Source organism: Cololabis saira, chromosome 19 (assembly GCF_033807715.1).
Source record: "Cololabis saira isolate AMF1-May2022 chromosome 19, fColSai1.1, whole genome shotgun sequence".
In the NCBI taxonomy this organism is placed as follows: domain Eukaryota; kingdom Metazoa; phylum Chordata; class Actinopteri; order Beloniformes; family Belonidae; genus Cololabis; species Cololabis saira.
In genome coordinates, this window is record NC_084605.1 from 21,065,551 (window position 1) to 21,088,752 (window position 23,202).

At 41.7% G+C, this 23,202-nt stretch overlaps 2 protein-coding genes and 2 non-coding genes across 4 annotated transcripts; 1 reads left to right on the forward strand and 3 right to left on the reverse strand.

Annotated features, from left to right (window-relative positions):
• The first annotated feature begins 138 nt into the window (after window positions 1–138).
• Window positions 139–2,509, forward strand: mrpl58 (mitochondrial ribosomal protein L58). Its single transcript, XM_061708299.1, has 6 exons — window positions 139–297; window positions 410–434; window positions 1,407–1,466; window positions 1,550–1,632; window positions 1,725–1,894; window positions 2,027–2,509. Exons 1-6 carry the CDS (start codon window positions 145–147, stop codon window positions 2,109–2,111), a joined length of 576 nt encoding a protein of 191 aa, XP_061564283.1. The 5' UTR covers window positions 139–144; the 3' UTR covers window positions 2,112–2,509.
• trnam-cau (transfer RNA methionine (anticodon CAU)) lies at window positions 2,318–2,389 on the reverse strand. Its single transcript has one exon. It is a non-coding gene; the product is annotated as a tRNA-Met (tRNA).
• Window positions 2,510–2,750: 241 nt separating the features above from the next.
• trnar-ucg (transfer RNA arginine (anticodon UCG)) lies at window positions 2,751–2,823 on the reverse strand. The gene has a single exon. It is a non-coding gene; the product is annotated as a tRNA-Arg (tRNA).
• A 3,342-nt stretch (window positions 2,824–6,165) lies between these two features.
• Window positions 6,166–22,652, reverse strand: LOC133418924 (cerebellar degeneration-related protein 2-like). Its single transcript, XM_061707833.1, has 6 exons — window positions 22,350–22,652; window positions 10,807–10,919; window positions 10,427–10,575; window positions 10,171–10,335; window positions 9,864–10,071; window positions 6,166–8,481 (listed from the first exon to the last, which is right to left on the reverse strand). Exons 1-6 carry the CDS (start codon window positions 22,426–22,428, stop codon window positions 7,714–7,716), a joined length of 1,482 nt encoding a protein of 493 aa, XP_061563817.1. The 5' UTR covers window positions 22,429–22,652; the 3' UTR covers window positions 6,166–7,713.
• Window positions 22,653–23,202: the final 550 nt, after the last annotated feature.

Sequence of the window (23,202 nt, forward strand, 5' to 3'; positions counted from 1 at the left end):
AAAAAAAACACGAAAACGTGTTACTATTGCCAGAAAATAATTAGTACTCAGAAAAAAGACCGTCGCTAAGGTTTTGCTGAAAACCAGTGAACGAAGCAACAAAACACCAAACGTCACTTCACTCACCGACAACGTCATTCCAAGATGGCGGCACGCCTTGCCCGATGTTCTTATTTAGTTTGCAGCGTGGGAATAAACCACACGCTTCCACAACATGTCACCCTCAGGACTGGTGCACTTAACAATACCACCTCTTCGTTTGCTTGTTATGGGACCCGAAGTACAGACTCCACTCAGGTCAGTGAAAGCAACCTCACTGTTTTTATTTTATAAAGTCTGCAGTCCTTGATAAAATAAGACTGGATGTCTGATGTCTGTTGATTTTTTTACTTTTATTTTTATTCTACAGGGCACACAAGTCCATATTCCAATAGGTAAGTAAACAGTTAAAGGTGAATCAGAAAGTACTGTTTGGCAGTTTAATGTTATATAAATATACTGTACGCCAAAACATGGGTGCAGATCCCGGGGGGGGACGGGGGGGGACATGTCCCCCCCAATTTCTGAAAAACATGAATTGTCCCCCCCAATAAAAATACCCTAAATTATTCAAAATTGAACAAATGTATTTTCAGACTTAAAGGTTGAATATGTAAAATATTTATTAAAAATATATTTCTAAAAAAATAATACATCCACGGTGCGTTTTGAGGTGTACAGAATGAAAGTATTGCTACTCCATACATTTTTTTTTTTAGTCTGAATTAATATTTTTAAAATATTTGACGGGCTCGACAATTACTTTTTGACAACGTTCTGTGTTTATTGTGCTCTTAGCAATGGGCCCTTTTTTTTTTTTTTTTAGAAATGTTTACGACCATAACTGTGTTAAAACATGATCAGTTAGTTTAAACAACTTGTTTAGGGCTCCATATTTCATCCATATATCAATTGATCGTGCATAAAGTAGTCCCATAGGATAAAAGGAAGATGGTGAGAAGAATTTGAGATGAGTAGACACTACATGCCCAAAACCCTTAAAATTATGATTTACGAATTTAAGAGTTAAGTAAGCAGTGACACACACTGTTGGCTGTTTAGGACAAATAAACAAGAAAGGTAAGCACAATAAATGATTCCCTGTGCAATATTTTTTGGCGAGCCTTTACCAATTTATGGCATGGTATGAGTTGCATATTGGCAAAAAATTAAAAATTAAAATCACGTTGGTGTCCCCCCCAATCCTGACATCGGATCTGCACCCCTGCGCCAAAACCTCCAGACACAGAGATAGTTTCTTCCCCCAATCTGTCAAATTCCCTGTCTGGGATGTTCAAACTTGGCCAATAAACCTGATTTTGATTCTTCTGATTCTGATATACTGTATATAATTTCTTTGGTGGTAGATCGTCTCACGGTATCCTACAGCAGAAGCAGTGGTCCCGGTGGTCAGAATGTCAATAAAGGTATATTTGTGCATACGTAGGCATGGTTTTGGTATGTTATACATGAGTGCATGAATTGTATCTTCAATCTCTCCAATTCACAGTCAGCACAAAAGCCGAAGTCAGATTCCATGTTCACACCGCAGATTGGATCCCAGAGGGTGTTCGAGAAAAAATACTTGAAAAGGTGGGTGTTCAAATGCAATAAGAGGAGATAATGCTTGACTTTTTAACCCGGGTCTTCTTTTTTTTGTTTTCTCAATTGAATAATTGTCACAGAACAAAAACCGCATCAATAAGGCTGGAGAGCTGCTGGTGACCTCAGAGATGAGCAGGAGTCAACAAAGAAACCTCTCTGACTGCATACAGAAGATCTCTGCCATTATAGCTGAGGCCAATGAGAAGCCCCATGAACCTACAGCAGAAGACATAGCTCTAAGGGAAGCAAGGTATTTATTACCAGCACAACACAACAATTAATTTCCCTCTGGTGTTTAATAAAGTCTTTTTGAATTTGAATACACCACAAAGCGTGTGCGTCACATCATGTGTTGATTTGTTGTTTGAAATGTGTTGTGCAGGTTAGAGAAGAGGAACAAAGAGCGACTGAAACAGAAGAAAATCCAGTCAACCATCAAACAAAGCAGAAGAATGGATTTTGACTGACTGTATTTTTTGCTGCTTGTTATGACTCGTCCATAAGTTTGTACATATAATTTACATGTATTCACATGTCAAATGCTGTTTTAACCGTTTTATTGAATTAAATTTATAGTCACACTTCAATCAAATCAACATACGATCAAGCACTTTGTCGATGTTGGAATCATACTATGAAAATAAAATCTCAAGGAAAAAAAAAAAAAAAAACATAGCAGAGGATGGTTTCGATCCATCGACCTCTGGGTTATGGGCCCAGCACGCTTCCGCTGCGCCACTCTGCTGTATGCCATAAAGGTGCGCCAGGCTAGTAATAACCTCTTTCCAAACGTAAGTGTGTATTGTTTGTATCCGTTGTTTGAGCTTCTGTCTCTACTCGACACGTATGTGAAATCTGGAAAAATAAAACACGTATTTTCGAACACGTTGTAGTCAACTTTGAATCTTCATTATGGGAAGGTTAAGATGGGAAACGGATTATTTTGGATTATTTCTCTATTTTTATTTTGTCATTTCAAAACAAAAAACGGATGGCCGCGAAGTACACGGACCATACACGGACCGACCAGGTTACCTACATGCTCTTAATTACTTGGGATGTGTTGTGTGCTAAAACAATCACTTGAAATCCGATGTAGCAAAAGACGACCACGAAGGGACTCGAACCCTCAATCTTCTGATCCGAAGTCAGACGCCTTATCCATTAGGCCACGCGGTCTGAGTGCTTTCTGTCCCACGCGGTTCATAGAAGTGGATGTGGAGATACACAGTACGTTACAGATAATATGGGCTTTCTAGATGTATTTGAAAGCCCATAAAACAGCTTTATTTTAAACTGTGAGATCATTTTGTTGTTAGTTGGAGGAATTACGAGCTTCGGTCCCAGTCATCTCATGGACAATTGCATATCGTTTTGTTCCATGTCACTCATTCATTGCAGTGATACTAGCTCACATACTGTAACTACATTGGTAGACGTGACAGAAGTACCAAAATACCAGACAAGGGTAAATGTGGACAAACAAAATTGTCGTAGTCTATTTTCCAGGTCGTTCATGACGTTTAGTGAACTGCCTTGGCTGCAGGGTGAAGTTTCACCAGGTGGGAGAACAAGACCCAGTTTAGCAACTGTGTTCTTCATTATACAGCCAATCCAGCTGACCTTTGCCCCTCCGACCACTGTGGTTACAAATCCAGTGGTTTTCATGAATTAAGTAGCATCTTTACCTTATCTTGTCTCTTGGGTCAGTGTTCATCTGAACGTTGCTGGAAAATGGCCTGATAAGCCATCTATCACCTGTGATGGACTGATCTTTTAATGGCCATCCTGGCACCTTTCCAAAAGGCCAGCTCTGGAACCAGTTTGGTCAAAAAGGGGTAACAGAGTCTCTGTTACCACCTCCCAAGCAACCGTGAAACAGCTGTTTAACCACCGCAGTACAGGTGTTACACCAGTCCACCTTAATGCCATTATCACAGCATAGGGGCAGAATATATGTGTTACAGGCCCAGAACAAACAGGCTGTGTGCCTGGGGCTGTAATCTAACCAAACCAAATGCCCCCTCGCTATCACACATTTCTAACTTTTAAAGCTGTTTACAACTCGATATGATTATGTATACACAAACAATAAACACAATGGCTCAAAAATCCATTATATAAATGCTTTATTAACAGGGTAATGCATGTGTCTTAGTTCAGTTATGATGTAAACTAAAAACAGATCAGACCAATCACAATATTGTATGAACTTAAAATGCACATATGTAAACTGGGACATAAAGGAAATATAAATAAAATAGACTTATTGTGATAATATGTCATTAATATTCACATATAGGCACTGAAAAGGTTTAAAAAAAAAAGAAAAATCTACAGATAAATAAATTCACAGGTACAATTTTTTTTTTATTAGCTATTCTAAATATCCAAATGACAAGACTTTTTCAAGTCCAAAAGGTAAAATGTTATAGCACAGAAACCCTAAGAGCCTTTTAACGATTTAAAATTGTCATTATGCTAGCATGTATTTCTCACTTTGCACTTTTTGCAGTACACCAAACTTGTCCAGTATAATTAACACGCCTCAACTCTAAATTCAGCTTTTTTTTCCCTGTGTGCTTAAGCTTTAGATATAAGTAGATCCCCCATGTGACATGTAAAAACTCTCAAGCAGGGTTATGTGTTGAATGTTAGTGAGGAGTAGGGTATAAAATACTAGCTGTAATAACAATCATTGTTTTAAAAAAAGCTTTACATATAGGAGGTTACCCAGAAAAAGGCATAGGTATTGTAGAGTTTGAAAAAGGTGCAATTTGTTGCAGGTTAGCTTTATAGTTTGGTAAGACTGCTAGGTGTTAGACAAAGCCCTGGTTTGAAGCCTTATGCTAGTTACAGAGTGACTACACAGTGTGTCTGTCAAGTTGTAATTAAGGAAAAGCCGTCTCAACATTTGCACTAAAAAAGGCTGATAAATTATTTAAGAGCTTTCAAGAATTCTTCAAAAGCAATCATGCTGTCTTCATTCAGTGTTTTGTTTTTTACGATCCCACCAACGAGAAGAAAGTGTCTTTTATATTTCTGTTCGTTTCTAGAAACAAAACTACCTTCTTAACATCTCCACATGCTTTTACACTGCTTTCATACTGTTTACACTGTTTTCAGTATGAGGAAAGTTAACTGTATAATGCCCAGAAATTGTGAAAACAACTATCACAAGAGATTGTCCTTTGCTGCTGGTCTCCATGACAGCAGCTTTATAGTATTTACTGGGATCATTATTTCGATATATCCAAGACTCATTTTAGCTATAGATCTGATGTTCTGCGTATCTCACGTCCATATGAAAGGTTATTCGGCCCTTTAAGCTCCTCTGTGTACCGATACCAAATCTGTCTACATGGGGGAAACATTCATCTTTCCCCTGTCATAAGACACAACTAAGCACACCTCTGATGGTCAAAGTTATATTACAAGAAATGCTGGACCATCCAACCTTATTAGCACAGTATTGTAATCGCCAGAGGATCTTTATAAACACATGTGATCTTGAGTGGTATTACTACATAGAGTGGCTTTAAGGAGAGTCGTAGTTGTGGAAACAGCAGAAGGAAATAGTACTACTATCTCAAAACATATAAAATAAGTTTCTTCACTAATTCGATTTCCAAACATTTTCTTACCCATTCCAATTTCAACTGATTTTCAAAACCGTCTGCACACCGTAAATAAAGGGGGATTAAATAAATTAATAATGTTATTTAAATACCCCTAGAGCTTTTGGATATCATAAGAAGCTGCAGTCAGCAGTTGGTTAGTAGAGAGAAAGATTAATCTAGCTCTTGACAGCGTCCTGCCAAACACGGAGGGATTTCACATGGACATTTTAATCCTACCCAACATGATTTCATTTGGGTTCAGTTTGGTGCCATTACTGACTCTGGGTGAATTTAAACTCAGGCATGGCCTGTCTAAGGGAGGGAGAATGACAGTTTTTCTTCCTATCAACATATTAGTTGCAAGCTTAAAATATAGCGCTACATAGGCAGATTTATATTGTGTAGACTTTGATCTCTCAAAACACACGTGAGGCATTTGAGGAAACATACACCACTACCCCACCCTTGCACAGTAGGAAGCAGGCATGACGGGTGGGACTTTTCAAGTTCCCTTATTCTTACCCCGATGATATCAAGCGAGATTAGGGTAAACTTGGACTCATCAGAGGCTTCTTTTGCCATTTAGTCTGAAAACGTTGAGTTCTCTGTAACCCAAGGGGGGTTGCTGCTAACCCAAGTTTAGTCATTTCTCTGGCCACATGATGTATTGTAAGGATTAAAAACTTCCCACTGCACCAGACACATTACAGCAGTACTGTGTCTGCAGGAGGTTATGTTAATGGTTAAATTAAGGTGATGACAGTTCTAATTCCTTCTTTTTTTAATTTTTTTTGGCCAGACTACACACAGACTGACTGACAATGAAAAGAAACTGAAATGACAGCTGCAGATGAAATTAAATGAGCAGAATCACCTGTTTTAGCGTGTTCTTTATTCCTTGTTTTTTAAGTTATCACCTTGTTTTTTTTACTATACATTAACTCATTTAATTGTGATAACAACTGGGGATTTTATGAAAGGGTAAAAGGAGTATTGACTGAAAAAAAGAAAAGCTCAAAAGCCAGTATTAAGGACAGAAATTAAACTGGTTATTTTAATCTCTGCAGGCTTCGAGCTCGTGTGAACTGGTCCACTAAAGAATATGAGGGGTTTGGATTTTTTCTTTCCACTAGACTCTTACATTTTCCAAAAGAAAACCGAGGGTTCATTAGCAGTAGTTAGGTGTACAGTAATAGAGTGTAACTCCCTGCACATAGACACGTGTTGGAAACGTTCACTGTGTTTTTGCAAGTTATCTCAGAATGACATCAGATGTTACTGAAGGGAATTATGTCTCAACACTAATCGAATTATGAGAACGCAGCTACAAGTCAACAATATCGCACGAGGAGGCGGGACTGTTTCACAGGAAGGAGCCTACTTGTGTGCTGAGCAGAAAGAAATTCGACTGGCTGTTTAATTGGCATGAAGGCACGTCAGAAACACCCACCAACAAGGCAGCACGACTGTGGCAGCAGGGTGTTAATGTTTGGCCCAAATGTGGCCCACATCTGCATAACAGCTGTTTTGTGGATCAAATGGGTGCCAACTAAATTCACCAATGCGTCTCATCTAGGCAAAAATGCTTCCTTTAATTTATTTCAGCGTTAATATGATTAGCGATATAAGTAGTACTTGAAGCTTTAGCATAGAAAATACAGTGTTAGTAAAGTCCTTTACTATAAACTCAAGAACTGTATCTTGTATTGATTTAACATTTAAAATTCTACATCTCTGAAAGAAAATTATTACAAAATTTTTAATGAACCTTTAACTTTTAGTGGACTTGTGAGGTTTAAAGAGACTATACCGCAGTACCACTTCTGACCACATGGTGGCAGTATGTTTACATGTCAGTCCCTGGGGTAAGACACAACAAAGTGCATCTCTAGTGGAACATAGTGGTATTACAAGATGTACTTGACATCCCCACTCATTAGCAGAGTTTTGTCAGTCTCCCGTTTGTCAAAACTTGAACTCTATATGCCCCCATGTGGTCAGAGGTGGGATTGCTACATAGAATGGCTTTAAAGGACACATACTGGAACAGCTGTGCTATTGTGAGTGTAATATGTAAGGTAAGTAAGGCAGTCAAGCAAGTTTATATCAAGTTTGAACACTGCATCGAAGAATAAGTTGGAGGTGAATGCGAACCCGTTCTGAACAAAGTAATTCATGTTGTATAGGTTTGTATATATACTGTATATGACTGGATTCTGACAAGGTTAAAAACTGATTGCATGCAAATCTGTTTCAGTTTCTTTTGCTTGATGGTTGAAAAGCGTGCAGTCGGATCTGACCTCAGTTTACTTGATCTGTACTTGAATTAATCAGTTTTGAAAGTAGCACCCCCCATAATAATCTTCATACCGGCCTCTGCTCACGAACTCAAGCATCTAAGATTTAAATAGCCACACACTCAGCTTTTACAGAGTCGGTAAGTGTACATTTAGCGTTTACTGGATTTTCCAGATTTGCCAGGTTTGCTTCCTTTGGCAGCTTTGGTAGCTTTGATGTCCATCTTGGTCTTCTGGATGCGAGAGAAGATCTCCTTAAAAAGGGCCTTGTACTCTGGGGTGTTCTGGCCCAGCCGTTTATCCACCGCCTCAACCTGCTTGCTGATGCTCTCAATGGCTTCAGGGGTAGAGGGGGATTGAGTGGGTGTAGGTGGAGGCACCGGGGTGGGCCCCATGGCACAGTCTTTCATGGATGGATCTCTGGAGACAGGTCGCGAAGTCTGAACCCCGGTGTGACACAGGTTCTCCTCGTGACGCCTGCACTTTCCCAACAACTCCTCGTACTTCTCAAGCAAGGCGTGGTACTGCTCGTCAACCTCCCTGAGGATGGACATCCCCCTCTTCCTCACGCTATTGGCATGGAGAGCATAGCTGCCCCTCCTCCGGCCGGATGCATCCCGGGCCACGATGGCGTTGAGTGCCGTGTCACTGCAGCTCTTCCTCACAGGGCTGGACTCAGGTAAAGCCTCCCCTCCTCTGCCTCCTCCACCTTCGGTCTCCTCCCTTACACCGCCTCCTGTCTCCCCCTCACCCACTTCCAGGAATGTGTCAGTTTCTGGGGTGATGCGGAGAACAGTCTGGGTGAGGGCCACGCCGTCGTCCTCACTGCTCAGCAGGAAAGCCCGAGCACGCCGTAGCTGCTGGAGCTCCTGCAGCTCCACCTCCAACTCCCGGACCCTCACCTGGCAGCTCTCAGCATCCTGTAAGGAGAAAAGGAGGGAATGCTCAAGCCTAAGTGGCCAAAGGTTTGTTATTTAGAGTTCTCAGAACTACAATATTTATTAATATGAAAAATTAGAAACTTTGCTTGATCCATCCGTCCATCCATCTTCTTCTGCTTCATCTGAGGTCGGGTCACAGGGGCAGTAGCCTAAGCAGGGAAAGCCCAGACATCCCTCTCCCTGGCTGGGATCCCAAGATGATACCAGGCCAGTTGAGGGACATAGTCCCTTCAACGTGTCATGGGTCATCCCGGGGTCACCTCCCAGTGGGACATACCTGGGAGAACTCACCAGGGAGGCAACCAGAAGCTATTCTCACCAAATGCCTGACCTCATCTGTCTCCTCTCAATGCGGAGTGTAGCTGCTCTACTCTGAGCCTCTCCCAGATGGCCGAGCTTCTCAATCTATCTCTAAGGGAGGGCCCAGACACCCAGCGGAGGAAGCTCATTTCTGTTGCTTGTACTCACAATCATGTTCTTTCAGTTTAGAAATTCTGTCCATGAAAATAATGAACAGAATTGGTGATAAAGGGCAGCCTTGGTGGAGTCCAACTCCCACGGGACTTACAGCCTACAATGCGGACAAAGCCCTGACACCAGATGTAGAGGGACCAGAGAGCCTGTATAAGGGATTTCGGTACCCCATACTCCTGGAGAACCCCCCACAGGAGTCTCAGAGAGACATAGTTGAATGCCTTCTCCAGGTCCACAAAACACATGTGGATTGGTTGGGCAAAATCCCCTGCCCCCTCCAGGACCCTGCAGAGGGTGTAGAGCTGGTCCACCATTCCAAGGCGAGGACGAAAACCCCACTCCTGTAATTGGAGCACACCCTTCTTTCCCCTTCCTAAAGAGGGGAACCACCCACCTGGTCTGCAAGTCCTGGGGCACTGTCCCTAATGTCCACATGGTGTTACACAGGGGTGTCAACCAGACAGCTCCACAACATCCAAAGTTTTAAGGAGCTCAGGGCGGAGCTCATCCACCCCCGGCCCCTTGCCACCCTGGAGTTTCTCAACCATCTCGGTGACCATAACCCCGAAAATAAGAGAGACTACCTCCAAGTTGTCCAGTGTTGAGATGGTCTGACCCACAGCTACTGAAAGCACTTTTCTGAACTCATTGCAGCCAAATTAGTTTGACTGTCTATTACCTCCAAAGGTTCTCTTACTTTTAAATGGGTGTGTCATCAAGGGAAACTATGTGTGTTATAATCTTAAGCACATTGTGATTGCCTATTATTGTAACTTTGATGAAGATTTGATCACATCTGATGGATAGTTCCAATACTTTTACTTGCCACTGTATTGTTACAGCACATGAACCAAAATGTCTCTTCCTCAAACCCTTTTGCATTCTACCTGCACTCGTGTCTGCAGTCGGGAGAACTCTGCAACCAGGAGGTTACACTCCTTCTCCACTCCTTCCCTTCGTCCCCTCTCGGTCCGGACAGCTGATCGCAGAGCCGACACCGCCTCCCTCAGATGCTGGTTCTCTTCTTCGAACGGCTGACACTTGGGTTCTACTGTAAAGCTCTCGGCCCTCCCTACAACAAACTCATCTTCATACCTGACAAGAATGGGGATACATATTAAATTGGTTTCATTCTGGGAAAATGTGTTAAGTTGCATTACAGTCGTTCATACCAATGGAAGCAATAATACGAACCTGGGTGCTGTGCAGAGCTCCCTCAGGCATGGGAATGAGTGAATGGTCTTGCGTCGCTCCCTCTTCTCCCGCTTGACTCGGAGCTGCTCCATTGAACGAAGCTGATCCACCTGTTCTGACAGCGACTCCACCTGGTTCTGCAAAGTCTCAATGGTTCCTGTTAGCCTGGTGCACAAGCGAAAGATAGGACAAAGCTGTATAGCGCAATGAAAAATGGTAAAGAGAGTGAAAGAAGAGAACCGCTGATCCCTCGTACCTCTCGATCTTCTGCTGCGAGGTTTTGCTGTCCGTCACCAGAGTGTGGTTTGTGTGTTCCAACTCTCTGGCCGTTCCATCCAGCTGCTCATACACTTTGGCGTGCTGCTCATTCATGTCCCGAAGAACCTCCAGCTGCTTGGACAGGTACTAAATAACAAACATCAGTACACACAGGACACAAGAACAATTTGAATCCTGGAATTTTCTGCTAATGACAAAACAATCTCTGCTTAGGGGCCATTTAGTAGCCTCTCTGGCACTATGAGGTATATTTCATGATTGTCATCTCTGGGTGGAAGTTGCTCTCTAAACTCTCATTAGAATCAGATAATTTTTTGGGGGGGATTAACATATTTTGCAGGTGTATGAGTTTTATACCTCAATCTCTTGCACCTGCTCCTCATTAGTGATGTACATCTGCTGCAGAGAGTCCTCCAGCTCTTTGTTCCTCTCCAACAGCGTCTTCCCCAGCTCCGCTGCCAAGTGGAGATCTAGGCAATGGTGAGAAACAGAAGGAAATGTTAAAAGAGCAAGTGAAATTCAAACAGGAAAAGCAGAGCACTGGAAAAAATAAGAGAGCCAAGAGGAGGAAGGAAATGATGAATGGGTGAATGTCAAGGAATGAGAAATAGAGAGGGATGGATTTAGAATAGAAATGAGTTAATCTCAAAGAAAAGGACATTGTGTATAATTTATATTAACACTGTTACAATTAATAGAGCACAGTGGTCTATTTTAAGCAAGGTTATAATTGGGTTTGGCATGATCAAATGGGTCGCGCTGCCTCAGTCTGCACAGTGGCAATTCAATTACAAAGGAAGGTCAGCAAGCTCCTCTGCAGCATGTCCTCCTGTGTCTCTTCTGCCAGACAATGATGCCAAAATGATTTGACGGGACACCTCTCCATTACTGTAAGATTAGGACTATTGAGATGCTGAAGGTTTTCACTTACCTCCACAGTTGACATACAGACAAATTTAAATTTGAAGTCTAACATAAAAGTGCTCATTTGGCAGCAATTGCACCACACTTTTCATTTGGGCTTTCACACTGATAATGCACCTTGAAAGTGATATGATTTGTTGTCATCATCTTCTGTTCTTACTGTGGTCTGACTCAGCAGCACTGGTGGTCTACATTACAGAGCGTCAGCACGATGTGGCTCGCGGCCTCTCAGAAAGAGAGGGAGTAAAGTGAACAGCCAATGAGGTAAACCCTTATACAGTCATGGCTTCAGCTTTAATAATGAACAGTGATCACTGGGAGCAATGCCAGGTCAACATGAAGCTCATGCTGGAAGTTCCTTATTAGGAAGGAATAAAAACCTTTTGCACCCATCCACAAGCTCAGGTAGACCAAAAAAAAAATGCTTAACAGTACAACTTTCATCAGGACATTTTACATATGTGTTGATTTGGTGTTCAATCACTATCACTGTGGATGAATGAGAATGAGGGATGTCAAACAGGACTGAGGTGTATACCGTGCATCCATGGGTCCATTTCTACACCTGCTTATATTCATGGTAACGGAGGTTTGCAGGAACCTCTCTTAGCTGGTTCCAGATGAGGGTGTTGTTGATCAACTTTTCCATTTGAATGAATTTTTTTGAGTAAGACATCTTAGTATAATGTGACAAAATCTATCAATCCATTTTCTTTCAAATAGCCACACCCAGCTTGCTAAACTGTCTCCAGTGAGAAAACTGCACTTTTTCCCAAAGACCATTCCCACTGGTGTCCATGTCAAAATGTCCAGTGATACAGCAGAAGTAAAAGCAGTTTTGGTATCCATAGCTAGGTTTCTCAGCCATGATTTCTCTACGGGAGGCAAATGTTTACGTACTTTTTGGGGTAAAATTACATAGGGCCACGAATGTTTTAATAATTACAGGTGTGGTTTCGATTGACAGCCACATTCCAGTTTATTGCATCAAACCTTTAACTGTCATCACTTATTTGACTTAGTCTTTAGCGTTTTTGGTGAACTTGACATGTGAATTGAGCTGTGAATGAACTGTTTTCACCTTTATTTTTTTTTTAAAGGCTTGTTGTTGTGCAGTAGTACAAACAGACCGCAGCTCCAAGCTCTGAGTTTGCCTGAAAGGGTCCAGCTCTGGCTCTGGTAGTCCTCATTCCAGATGTTGTTTTGGTTGTATTCCAGATGTATTCCATCTGCCCCTTTTTCTAATAACCAAGTTAAACACCTATAGATCCAAAAAAACAACTTAAAATCCACTCTTCAGAAACCATTGTTGACATTGCAGTGGCTTTATCCAGTCCTGTTTATACAATCCATGATCCCTTTCAAGGTCATATTGGTCTGCTACAGCGTAATGCCATTGTCACTAGTAGATGGGCTGCCATCGGGGTGAACTGCAGACTCACCAACAACTTCTCACTGCTTTAAACTTAGCAAGTATCTCCCTGCAATTTTCTTTCAAAACATAATTATCCTTAAATCTAGTGAAGTTATGGATAAACCATGTCTAAATTCCACTAAAGATTGTCACCAGAACTCTCAGTTTTTTCCCCTACATCACCATCTGCCATGAACAGCAGCTGCAGCCTGGCTGTAAGCTCCAATAATGAACCGATCTAATTTATGTACAGCCAAAATCAAAGAACACAGACCATGCCAGAGATATTTTGATTAGGCACCATTGCATTTGAAAAGCCAGTGATTGCTGATTAATGTGTAATCTTAACAGTCGCTAGCAATGTCTGTTAACAACATAAGAAAAAATGAAAATCAGAATAGCTGTATCAGAAAATGTGTATTCAAATACAGTAGAAGAGAGTTGGGATATTAGTAAATAATGAAATATTTGTTAATATTTTACATTGGTTGACAGTAGGGCTGGGCGATATGGAGCAAAAGTCATATCTCGATATTTTCTAGCTGAATGGCGATACTCAATATATATCGATATTTTTTCTGTGCCATAATTGGGGTTTCCCCCAAAGCATTATAGCATAGCATCTCTGTTAGCTTCATTTTTTTCTGAGGCAAACCCTTAAAAAAACTGTCAGTTTTAATACAAAGCCTCGTGCCAAATGTCACACAGGTACCTTTATTAACAGAGGTCTGCACAATATCAAAATGTATAAAACAAATGAAATAAAAATAAACTGTCTGCATAAATAGAATAAAAATGCTTCTTGAATAAAATAAAACAAATATCCCTTTCCTGCATAACAATTAAATTAAAATACACTGTGCAATTAATACAATGTAGACAGTAACAGGCAGACTGGTTGACAGTTGTGCAAATAACAAAACATTTGTGCAAATCTCAAATAAAACATTCAAGTCAATTTGTCACAAAATAAGCAATATCGAAATCATAAAAAAAAATTAAAAAAAATAAATTTAAAAATCGATATAAACGATATTGTCTCGTACCATATCGCGTTTGAAAATATATCGATATATATTAAAATCTCGATATATCGCCCAGCCCTAGCTGACAGCAGGTCGGTGGCAGTTCTTTGTGTTATATAGTAGATCACTGTTCGTACTAAATACACATTCATATTAACCTTTTTTCTAACAATTGGATTCACCATGTGTTGGTGGCTCCTGTTAACATTTGTCCACATGCTAATTCCAAAACAGGTCCTGCAGTAGTTTTATGTAGTTATAGTAGTTATAATGACACCATAAACAAGGTCCCAACCAGAGGCAAGAACAAACTGGCCATTCATGGCAGCCCCGTACTATTTTTGAGCCCACTTTTAGAAGAATATAAAAATAGCAGCATGTTGCTGACAAAACCTGAACTTCTGCTTGTTTAGAAGTCCCGGTCAGGACTTTAAATGAACCTTTTATTTTCTTGTTTGATTGATGAAATGTGGCAGGAAACCCAGAGAATGCCATCAACAAACCTGAGTAGTAGTTCTGCTTAGTTAACTGCACTTCCTGGGACTTCCTGCTCTGGCTTAAGTTTAAACATTGCATGTTCTAATGCCATGTTCCTCCTTCACCTGCCATTCAGCCGTCTTCACCTCCTTAAACTAATGAGCAACAAGATAACCGTGATGGTGTCAACAGCTCCACATGGAAGAATCTACACGCTTAAACCGGGCATACACTGTGCGATTATCGGCTCGTTTTGAGCCGATTTTCCAGTCGTGCGACTTTTTTTGATCGGGCCCGATTTTGACCCAATCGTTGCTCGTGCCTCGTGCAGTGTACATGGGGTAACGACAAGAGATTAACAGATTAACAGCTCAAGACGAGCTCCCGATCACAAATCGTGAGGTCGCAAGAAAATCAAGCGTGTTTGAAATCCTGGTCGCTCCTCGTGAAGGAATCGCACAGTTGAAGCAGTGCTGCGACCCGATTTGCCTCATCCTTTCGCAGAGAGCATGCGCAATCTCTGATGTCACGTCAAAAAACTATTATTTGTAGTTTAAGTGTTGCAAATTCACATTACAAATCATGTTTTAATAGCAAAAAAAAGACCGCATTTCCACGTACGGTGCGGGTCACCACGTACCCTACGCCGTAGGCTCTGCGTTGGTGTAACGCGGAACCATAAATCAGCCTTTAGTGTGTGCGCTGTCTGCTGTTCGGAACAACTCTTTTTTCTCTTCTCATTTTGCTGGGATGTTGGTCCCTCCGCCGAGACACAACTTTTGCTGTATGCGTTCTTTGTCTAAAAATGATGCGCAATCAGAAACAGTACAGATATTTTGGGATTTTTTTAATATATATATAAAAAAATTAAATTATGAAAAAATAAAGGATCCCCATAACCTTTGGTCGGGTGGGCAGGATGCAAGTTTGGGTGCGGGCACAACTCACCCCTGCCCCAAAACCGGCCTCGAGTCCCAGTACACAGAGGTCCGACGGGAGGATTATGATCGTATAGTGTGAGCAGACGGGTCGCATCCGAGCATCGGCTCGTACAGTGTGAGAACATAAATCGTGGGCTGTGAACTTTTGAACTCCGCGATCTAGTCGTGCAGTGTGAGATGGGGCAGTCTCATACGATTTAAAATATCGCACAATGTATGCCCAGCTTTAATGACCTTCTGCTGGGCCGGCTCAGGTACCGCTGAATGAATCCTTCCTCAATTACGGGTTGGCCGAGGAATCCCCCCAAGACACCTCACTGCCAGAACCAGTGATTAGAAATACAACAAACAGATGCATTAACAACTTTCACGAGGAGCACGAGCCATTGCACATGGAGATAAATAACTTTCTCACTTACAAAGTGTGATGATTACAAACCGTCAAGTTTTTCTTAAGAGACAGAACTTTATACGTCTTTGTATAGTCTCACAGGGGTTTGTAAAACTATTAAAATCTAATTACTAGAGAGAACACAATCAGAAAGTTGACACGACTTGGAGAATTTCTGGCTAAAAACTGTTCAGTGGATTATTTGAGCAACTCTTTTTTTTAAATATATTTTTATCGCCTGATTTTTTCCCATTTTATCAACCAATCATTCCACATTAAAATATATATATATATATATATATATATATATATATATATATATATATATATATATATATATATACATATATATATATATATATATATATATATATATATATATATATATATTTATCAGATTTACCCACTATTTAGGTTCTTGCACCATGCCTTTATCACAAGGCCATAACTTCTAATGCATGTTATGAATCTCTTTTCGTTGCTCACCAGGTGATAAGTTCCACCTCATCTGATAAACACCTCAGTGGGCGGCATTGAAAAACGCCGCCCACTGAAAACCATATAGGCATATAACCCATAAGCTCAGTTTCTGAGTCACGCTCTTGTTTATTTTTAAATGTGACCATGACACTGGTTAGAGGACTGCTGAGAAAACTAAATCCAGGGTCAAGATGTACCGTATCCTCCCTGCTGATTCCACCTTATTCCAAGCATGCGCGGTTTCATATATGGCAACACTCCTGACATTGTGTTTTTTTTTTTTCTTATCTTTTTTAGGCCTAAAACAGCCTTCTCACATTCTCACATTTCTGGTGACAGAGCATTCGGACCGGCTAAGTGAACCAGACTTATGGCATGGCACTCCTAAAGACCTAAATGGGTCTGAAACTGGGATTCAAGCTTTGTTCTGGTTTTGATGTGTTCATTCAAGCAGCATGATAGTTAATTGGTCGGCACTGTAGCTTCACAACTAGAAGGTTCCTGGTTTGAATCCCAACAGGAGTCTTTCTGTGTTTCTGTGTAGTCCGGTTTCCTCTCACACTTCAAAAAGATGCACGTTAGGTTGATTGCTGTTTACAAACTGCACATGGGGTTGGTTGTTTATGAAAACACAAGTATTTTGTCCTTAAATGGAAGAAAGTGGCCTTGCAGTGGACGGATGTACGATCCGTCCAGGGTTTACCCCCATAGAAGAGTCGTGATTGACTCCAGCAGACCCTCAATCTTGGTGACCATATTTAACTATAATCATATTCCGAGTCGCGAGAGTCTGCTGAAAAGTCCTATGGGAGTAAACAGGTGAGAGGTCGAGGTATCTGCGTTTTTCTCTCTGTTGCAAGATATACATAGGCGTAATATTTCAACCAGACAAAGCCACTTTAATCAACATTATTACATCAACAGTGGCTAAAAATGATTGTTGCCACACGGTTCAGCTGCAATAATGACAACAAATCATTTATTTGCACGTTAACGCTCTGCACTGCTAAATGTTGAGCCTTGTCTACCACAGACTGCTGCTGCTGCTGGTCTGCCAGCTCTTAGCCTCTCTAAGTGGAGGGTTCACACAGCTCCCTGTTTTCCTCAGGCTCTCACAACTCTCACCCATTCTCCTTTGGATACAGTGAAAAGGAAATTCATAATGGCTACCAAGATAAAAAACACTGAGGGCGCATGTACAGAGACGGGGCAGAGCAGAAGAGTGAGCACTGTATGAAACATCGTTTCTATTAGTCCTGTGCACTCTGCTCAGTTTGTTGCATCATCTCTCCCTTTATACTGAAGCTGACACGAGTGTGAATTGGTTACTATGGTAACACTTCATTCATGTAAATTGATGGCTGTTTGTTTTTTAGCTGTTAAGTTGTCAGTAAGCCCTGGAGACATCCTAAAGTGAAGGATGAGGATATTAACCATTAAGTTTAACGTTGTAATAAAGTAATTTTACAGATGAATATCATCATCAGTGAAATGCTAGTCTAAAAAAATGATTGTAGATTTAGTTGTCTCAGTAGAAGAAGTCCAAATATCCTCGAGTAAAACAACAAAATTGCTGTCTTGCGAATTCTTTCTGGCTGCCTGTGAAGAAAAGTAATCACAAACACAGCCTCAGCGACAAGAAAATAACAGAGGAGGAGGAGGAGGAGGAGGAGAACGAGGCGAGAAGGGAAGAAAAGAATGCCCAGTGGCAGAGAGGGAGCCAATCAATTCAACTCCCTTCACAAGGAAACTAGTTCGGCCACATGCAGATGTCTGTCCTGTGAAGAGGCCCGACGTGGCCCTGCACAAGACCAAATCAATCCCACTGCAACACCAGCCTAACCGTACCATCGATGAAGAGGACACCAGCTGGAATCAGCTGTAACCACGTTTATGCATCAGACAGATGATAAAAAACGTCAGCAGCATAAAAAAGCATTGTCTTTAAAAGCGTTGAATTCCTTGGGGCTTAAAGGGGCCATTTTCAAAATTCTTGCTAGCTCTAGGAAGTTGCATAGAATAACTTTAAGGGCCAATCCCAATACACCCCCTACTTTCTACAACTAGCCCTCACCCACTACCACTTCACCGTACGGCGCGTCGCTGAGTAACCTATGCCGTAGGCTCTGCGTTTGTTTAACGCGGAACCATAAATCAGCCTTTATTCTGGCGAGATCTGAAAAAACGAGCAAGCGAGTGATTATGTACATTCACTCAGTGAATATTATGAAAGTAAAGTATATATTTCTCGCTAGAAATTCAATCAAAACACATTTTTATGCAGAAACTAACTCAAAATATTGATTTTATTCACAAAAAATTTGAAATGTCCGCCATGATTTTTTGTTTGATTCAGTCTGCAAATGATGACGTAAAGCTTTCTGGGAAATTTCTCTAGCCCTCGGTCAGCGAGTCAGCATTTGAAATCCCTAGTTGTGAAGGGCTAGATTCATACACACTAGCCCTCGTTATGCCCACTAGCCCTACATGTAAAGAGGAATTGGGACACCACTACCCTCACGGGAACGCGCAAAATTTAGGGGTAGGGCTGAAAAGTAGGGCTAGGGGGTGTATTGGGACTGGCCCTAAGACTTTGGTTTTGCAGACAGATGTATATCTGCAGTGCACACGCCGTCCACAGCTGGAGTATTTTGATTGGTGCATATCACCCATGAGAGTCACTGGAATGTGGAAAACAAGACTTCTCCTGTTCCTCTTTCTCCGTGTTGCAGACACTTCACAGAAAGGGCTCGACAAACATGCAGTGGCCAGAAATGAATTATTTAACGCCGGAGCAGAAAGCTGTTCTGAAATACAAAGTCCCAGAATGCACAGTGTGCTGGTCCCAATGTAGCAATAAAGACTGTTTGTGATTCCTTCTGGGACTTTTGCTCTTTAAAAACCCTTTGATACTGAAGATTTGAGACGAGTGCAGGAGATGGGGAGATGGGGAGATGGGGAGATGGGGAGATGGGGGGATGGAGGGTGTGTGGATGGGGGGATGGGGGGCTCTCATCAGACACATTCAACATCAATCCAGCTCAAAATGCCCACCCCCCAGGCAGCGTTTCCTTTTGTTTTCTTTTGGGTTAATGCAGTTAATGTATTTTATATTGTTGTAAGTTAATGTATTTTATATTGTTGTTTTTTCTGCTGGTAACTCATCCTAAACAATAGACACTGGAAGTCCAACAAAGGGATGTGTGATGGATGCTGATGGGGAGGGTCATTTAAAAATGACCCTGGATGGATGGATGGATGGATGGATGGATGGATGGATGGATGGATGGATGGATGGATGGATGGATGGATGGATGGATGGATGGATGGATGGATGGATGGATGGATAGAAACCCCACAGTTTTTTACAATGATGTGTATGTAAATGATGTTCTACCATTCTCTTTGTAGATGTACAACTGTCTCCTCCTGCACGTTGACCATGTTATCCTTCCAGCTCTAAGACTGCTTTCTGTGCTAAAACAAAAGGCAGCTGTCTCTGATCAGGCTGCTCCCCAATAAAACTGGCCTCTGAGTGACACCTGCACGAAAACAAGGTTATACGAGTACACCGGCGTCCCTCTCCGAGGCGCTCGATGGGTCTAGGAATGCCACCCAACAAAGGTGATCAGACAGCCAGCACTCTGGAGCCGAGTGCTGCTCCGCCAGCGCTGACATCCTCTCTGCTCCATCACAGGCGCAGCTCCCTGCATGGACGCCCACATGAAGACACAGCTCGCTTTTTCTGACACCAGTCGGCTCAGCTTCCATCTCTATTTCAGCCCTTCCTATCACTGCAGCTCTATTTCAGCTTTATCTTTGGTCTTTGACTCTTCTTTTATATTAAAGACCAATAAACATCTATAGTGTTCATGGGGGGAACATGAAGCTCGGAGGGTTTGAAAATCCATGACATCATGATGGAAAGTACATGGTGTGTGTGTGTGCTTTCCAGTCGAGTGAAATCACAGCATCAGCTGCATTTCAGCCCGGATGAGGGAAATGCATCATTATAATTTCGTGGCTGGAGAGGAAGATAGGTGATTAAGAGAGGAGGGGGGGCAGGAAGTGAAGCGGTGCAGAGAATATGATGACTCACGAGTCACAACTATCAAATGTAAAACTGCCTACAGGAGCTATTAAACCAGAGCAAAGACTCCTTAAGCTGTGACTTCATCCTCATGCCCACAGCAAAACATGATTAACATAAAAACTGTCCTCCTCTACAGGGAAACTGCTTAATGCACGCTGGGATAACTCAATTAACATTTTCTGTCAGCATTATGATAAATAAAGAAGCTTTTTAAAGGTCTGGGACATTGTCAGATTAACTTCATCATGTTAAACTAAGTGACAGAGTCACTTATCCATTTAAAAATGCAGAGAAGGTTAATTCCCTTACTTTTAATTGGGTTAAAATAGACAAAGTTGAACATTTGTTGTCCTTCAACAAAAAGTAAATCGATCAGAATCTGTACTCTTGAGACACAGTTATTGATTTGTCAGTTTAAACCATTTAAATGGCTTTAACTTCTCAAGTGTGACAATCTGTTCGTTTCCATATACTTATTATTATTATATGTTCTAGATTAGTGGATTAAAGTCCCTAGTAGATGAATCTGTAACACAAAAACACTGCTACCCGGCAAATGAAATGCAAAAAAAGGATAAACAGAATGGTAAATCTTTATGTTTTCACACACATGCCAATATAAAAGCTTATCATAGTGGATAGAAGCAGTTTTGAATGACAATAAAAAAATGTGTGCGTACCAAAATTATATTTCATGGTCTCTGCTTCTATACTTGTCCATCTTGTCATAAAAATATAAATATTGATCCAGTTCCAAGGATGCAGAGATATGAACGCTATTCCTTTTGCATCAATGGACAATAGTCTGTGTGACATCGGTTGTCGACTTGCACGGACTTATGAAAAGCTGGCAGCAACTGGATGCGGATCCCTGCACAAACAGCCCTTTATATACACCTTTTGTACACTTACAGAGTTCAAAATGCCTCAGTTTGTTTGTGCAGAACCTAACCACACCGTCACCTAATCACATATCATCACGAAATGTACTGTTCTAACTTCCAAAACTGCTGCAACTCATGTCATTTTGGTCCCTAATGAACGTTTACACCTTTTACCTTCTAAAAATAGACCTGTAGGTTTGTTCAAACGCCAGAAGTCTCCTTTAAAATAACAACTGTGGCGTCACATATCGTTAAACACATTGTGGATGCCTCTCTGTACTGCTTATGCCAAGAAAGACGGAGCTTGATGCTGAGGCTTCTAAGTACCAGGCAGCCATTGAGGGCATGTTTTTCAGAAAAGCATTGATGCTGTATTTTCCCAAATCAATAGTTTTACCAAAGGTTCTTGTTAAATATAGTCCACACATGTCAAACTCGAGGCCCGTGAGCCAAATCCTTAATTTATCTGGTCTATGAGAACATACAAAGCTATTTTTTATTAGGTAAAATACAATTCTGTCTGTTGTTGAGACGTACATGAACCACAATGACACATCTAGATTTTGTTCCCTGCAATTTTAAATTAAGCTTTTTACTTCAACTATTGTGTATTTGACACAAAAATGACCAAGAAAATAAACGTATGAAGAGGGAAGGCAATTCAACGATGAAAGGAACCCTTATTAGCCAATATTTTCCATCAATTGTCTGCCAAACCTATAGATAAGTAATGCTTTTATTATTAATAGTTAAATGCAGAAGTAATATATAATGTGAGTTTTTAAAAATAAGATACATTTAAGCACTCTTGCAGTTGCCTTAGAACTATCTTTTCATAAAAGGGGGCTGAAAAGGAGGCTATTTATGATATATTTCAACCAAAAATACCCCAAAATAGTGATTACCATCACCAATAAATACAGTAGGCTATAAGTGAATCCATACATCACTTGAAACCTTGGAAGACCTGTGAATTATTTAAAATCCCATTCCCAAAGATCAAATGTATATTAGCTATCAGAAATCATCTGTAATCGAAGTTTCAGTGATGTGAAGGCCATGCTCTGGATGCTTCCAATGCATTTTTATCAAAGAACCTGCTCCGTGGAAACTCCTTTAGGGTTTTTTAGGTGATGATAGTAGAAATGCAGTGCAGAAAGCAGCGAAGGACGTGTGTGCGGCGACAGAGCGCCTTTGTTCCAGCTGAGCGGCCGGTGCCAGCAGCTGACGGAGGGAGGATGCGCGCCGCGAAGACGGGGCTCCGCTCTTACCCTGCTCCAGGTCCTGCTGGTCGTACCACGGCTCTTCCTCTTCGGTTACGAATTCCTCCATGTTCCCTGAGCTGAGCATGGGTGTCTACCACCTCTCTATTCCGCTATGAACCCGAGGAAACGCACGGAAACGAGTCCCCCGCGGTTGCGCGTGGACAATAGGAAACTCCGGCAGGCGCGCTGATCCTCCTCCTCCAGGACGCAGCGGTGGCTCCTACCGGAGCTGCGCACAGGCCCTGGTCGGGGAGGGGAGGGGGGCGCGGTGCGCCGTGGATCTACGTGTTTCCTCTCTGCTTCCGCTCCCCCGTGCTTCCTCAGTGCCTCCCCCGCCCGTCCCCCCCTCGCACTCCCCAGCCGCGGCCCATCCCGCCGCTCCCGGACCGGCCAGCCGCTGCAGCTGCGGAGACGTGGCAGCAGCTGATGTTGCAACACTTCCTCTCTTCCTGCAGGGCTTTCATGCGAGCCACGTTTTCCTCCGTTTTCCTCCGTTTCCCTGCACGTTTCCTTTTGTCAAGCGTGATGTAATAAGACCGTAGTAATAACAACTTCATATAATGGTATCCATTACCAGGTGACAAAGGAGAATTTAAGAGTACTATACACAGAGCCGCCTTAACCTAATGATAGGCCCTGGGGCTAACAGGTTTTGTAGGCCCCCCAGCCCCTCGACTTACATAGTCTTATTATAAAAAAAAATCATATTTTGATTAACGTATCACTGAGCCCACTTGAGTATAAACACAAAATACACTTTTTATAACAACCACACACAGCAAACCAAGATGTGTGAAAGTTTACATATTACTACTACTACTACTACTACTACATATAATATAATTAACGCATTGTAAAG

Coding starts and splice junctions, on each gene's coding strand:
- mrpl58 (XM_061708299.1), top strand. CDS start 145: ATGGCGGCACGCCTTGCCCGATGTTCTTATTTAGTTTGCAGCGTGGGA. Junction 1,633..1,724: donor GAGAAAAAATACTTGAAAAG/GTGGGTGTTCAA, acceptor TAATTGTCACAG/AACAAAAACCGCATCAATAA. Junction 1,895..2,026: donor ATAGCTCTAAGGGAAGCAAG/GTATTTATTACC, acceptor TGTGTTGTGCAG/GTTAGAGAAGAGGAACAAAG.
- LOC133418924 (XM_061707833.1), bottom strand. CDS start 22,428: ATGCTCAGCTCAGGGAACATGGAGGAATTCGTAACCGAAGAGGAAGAG. Junction 10,920..22,349: donor CCAGCAGGACCTGGAGCAGG/GTAAGAGCGGAG, acceptor ACCATTGCCTAG/ATCTCCACTTGGCAGCGGAG. Junction 10,576..10,806: donor AGCAGGTGCAAGAGATTGAG/GTATAAAACTCA, acceptor TTTGTTATTTAG/TACCTGTCCAAGCAGCTGGA.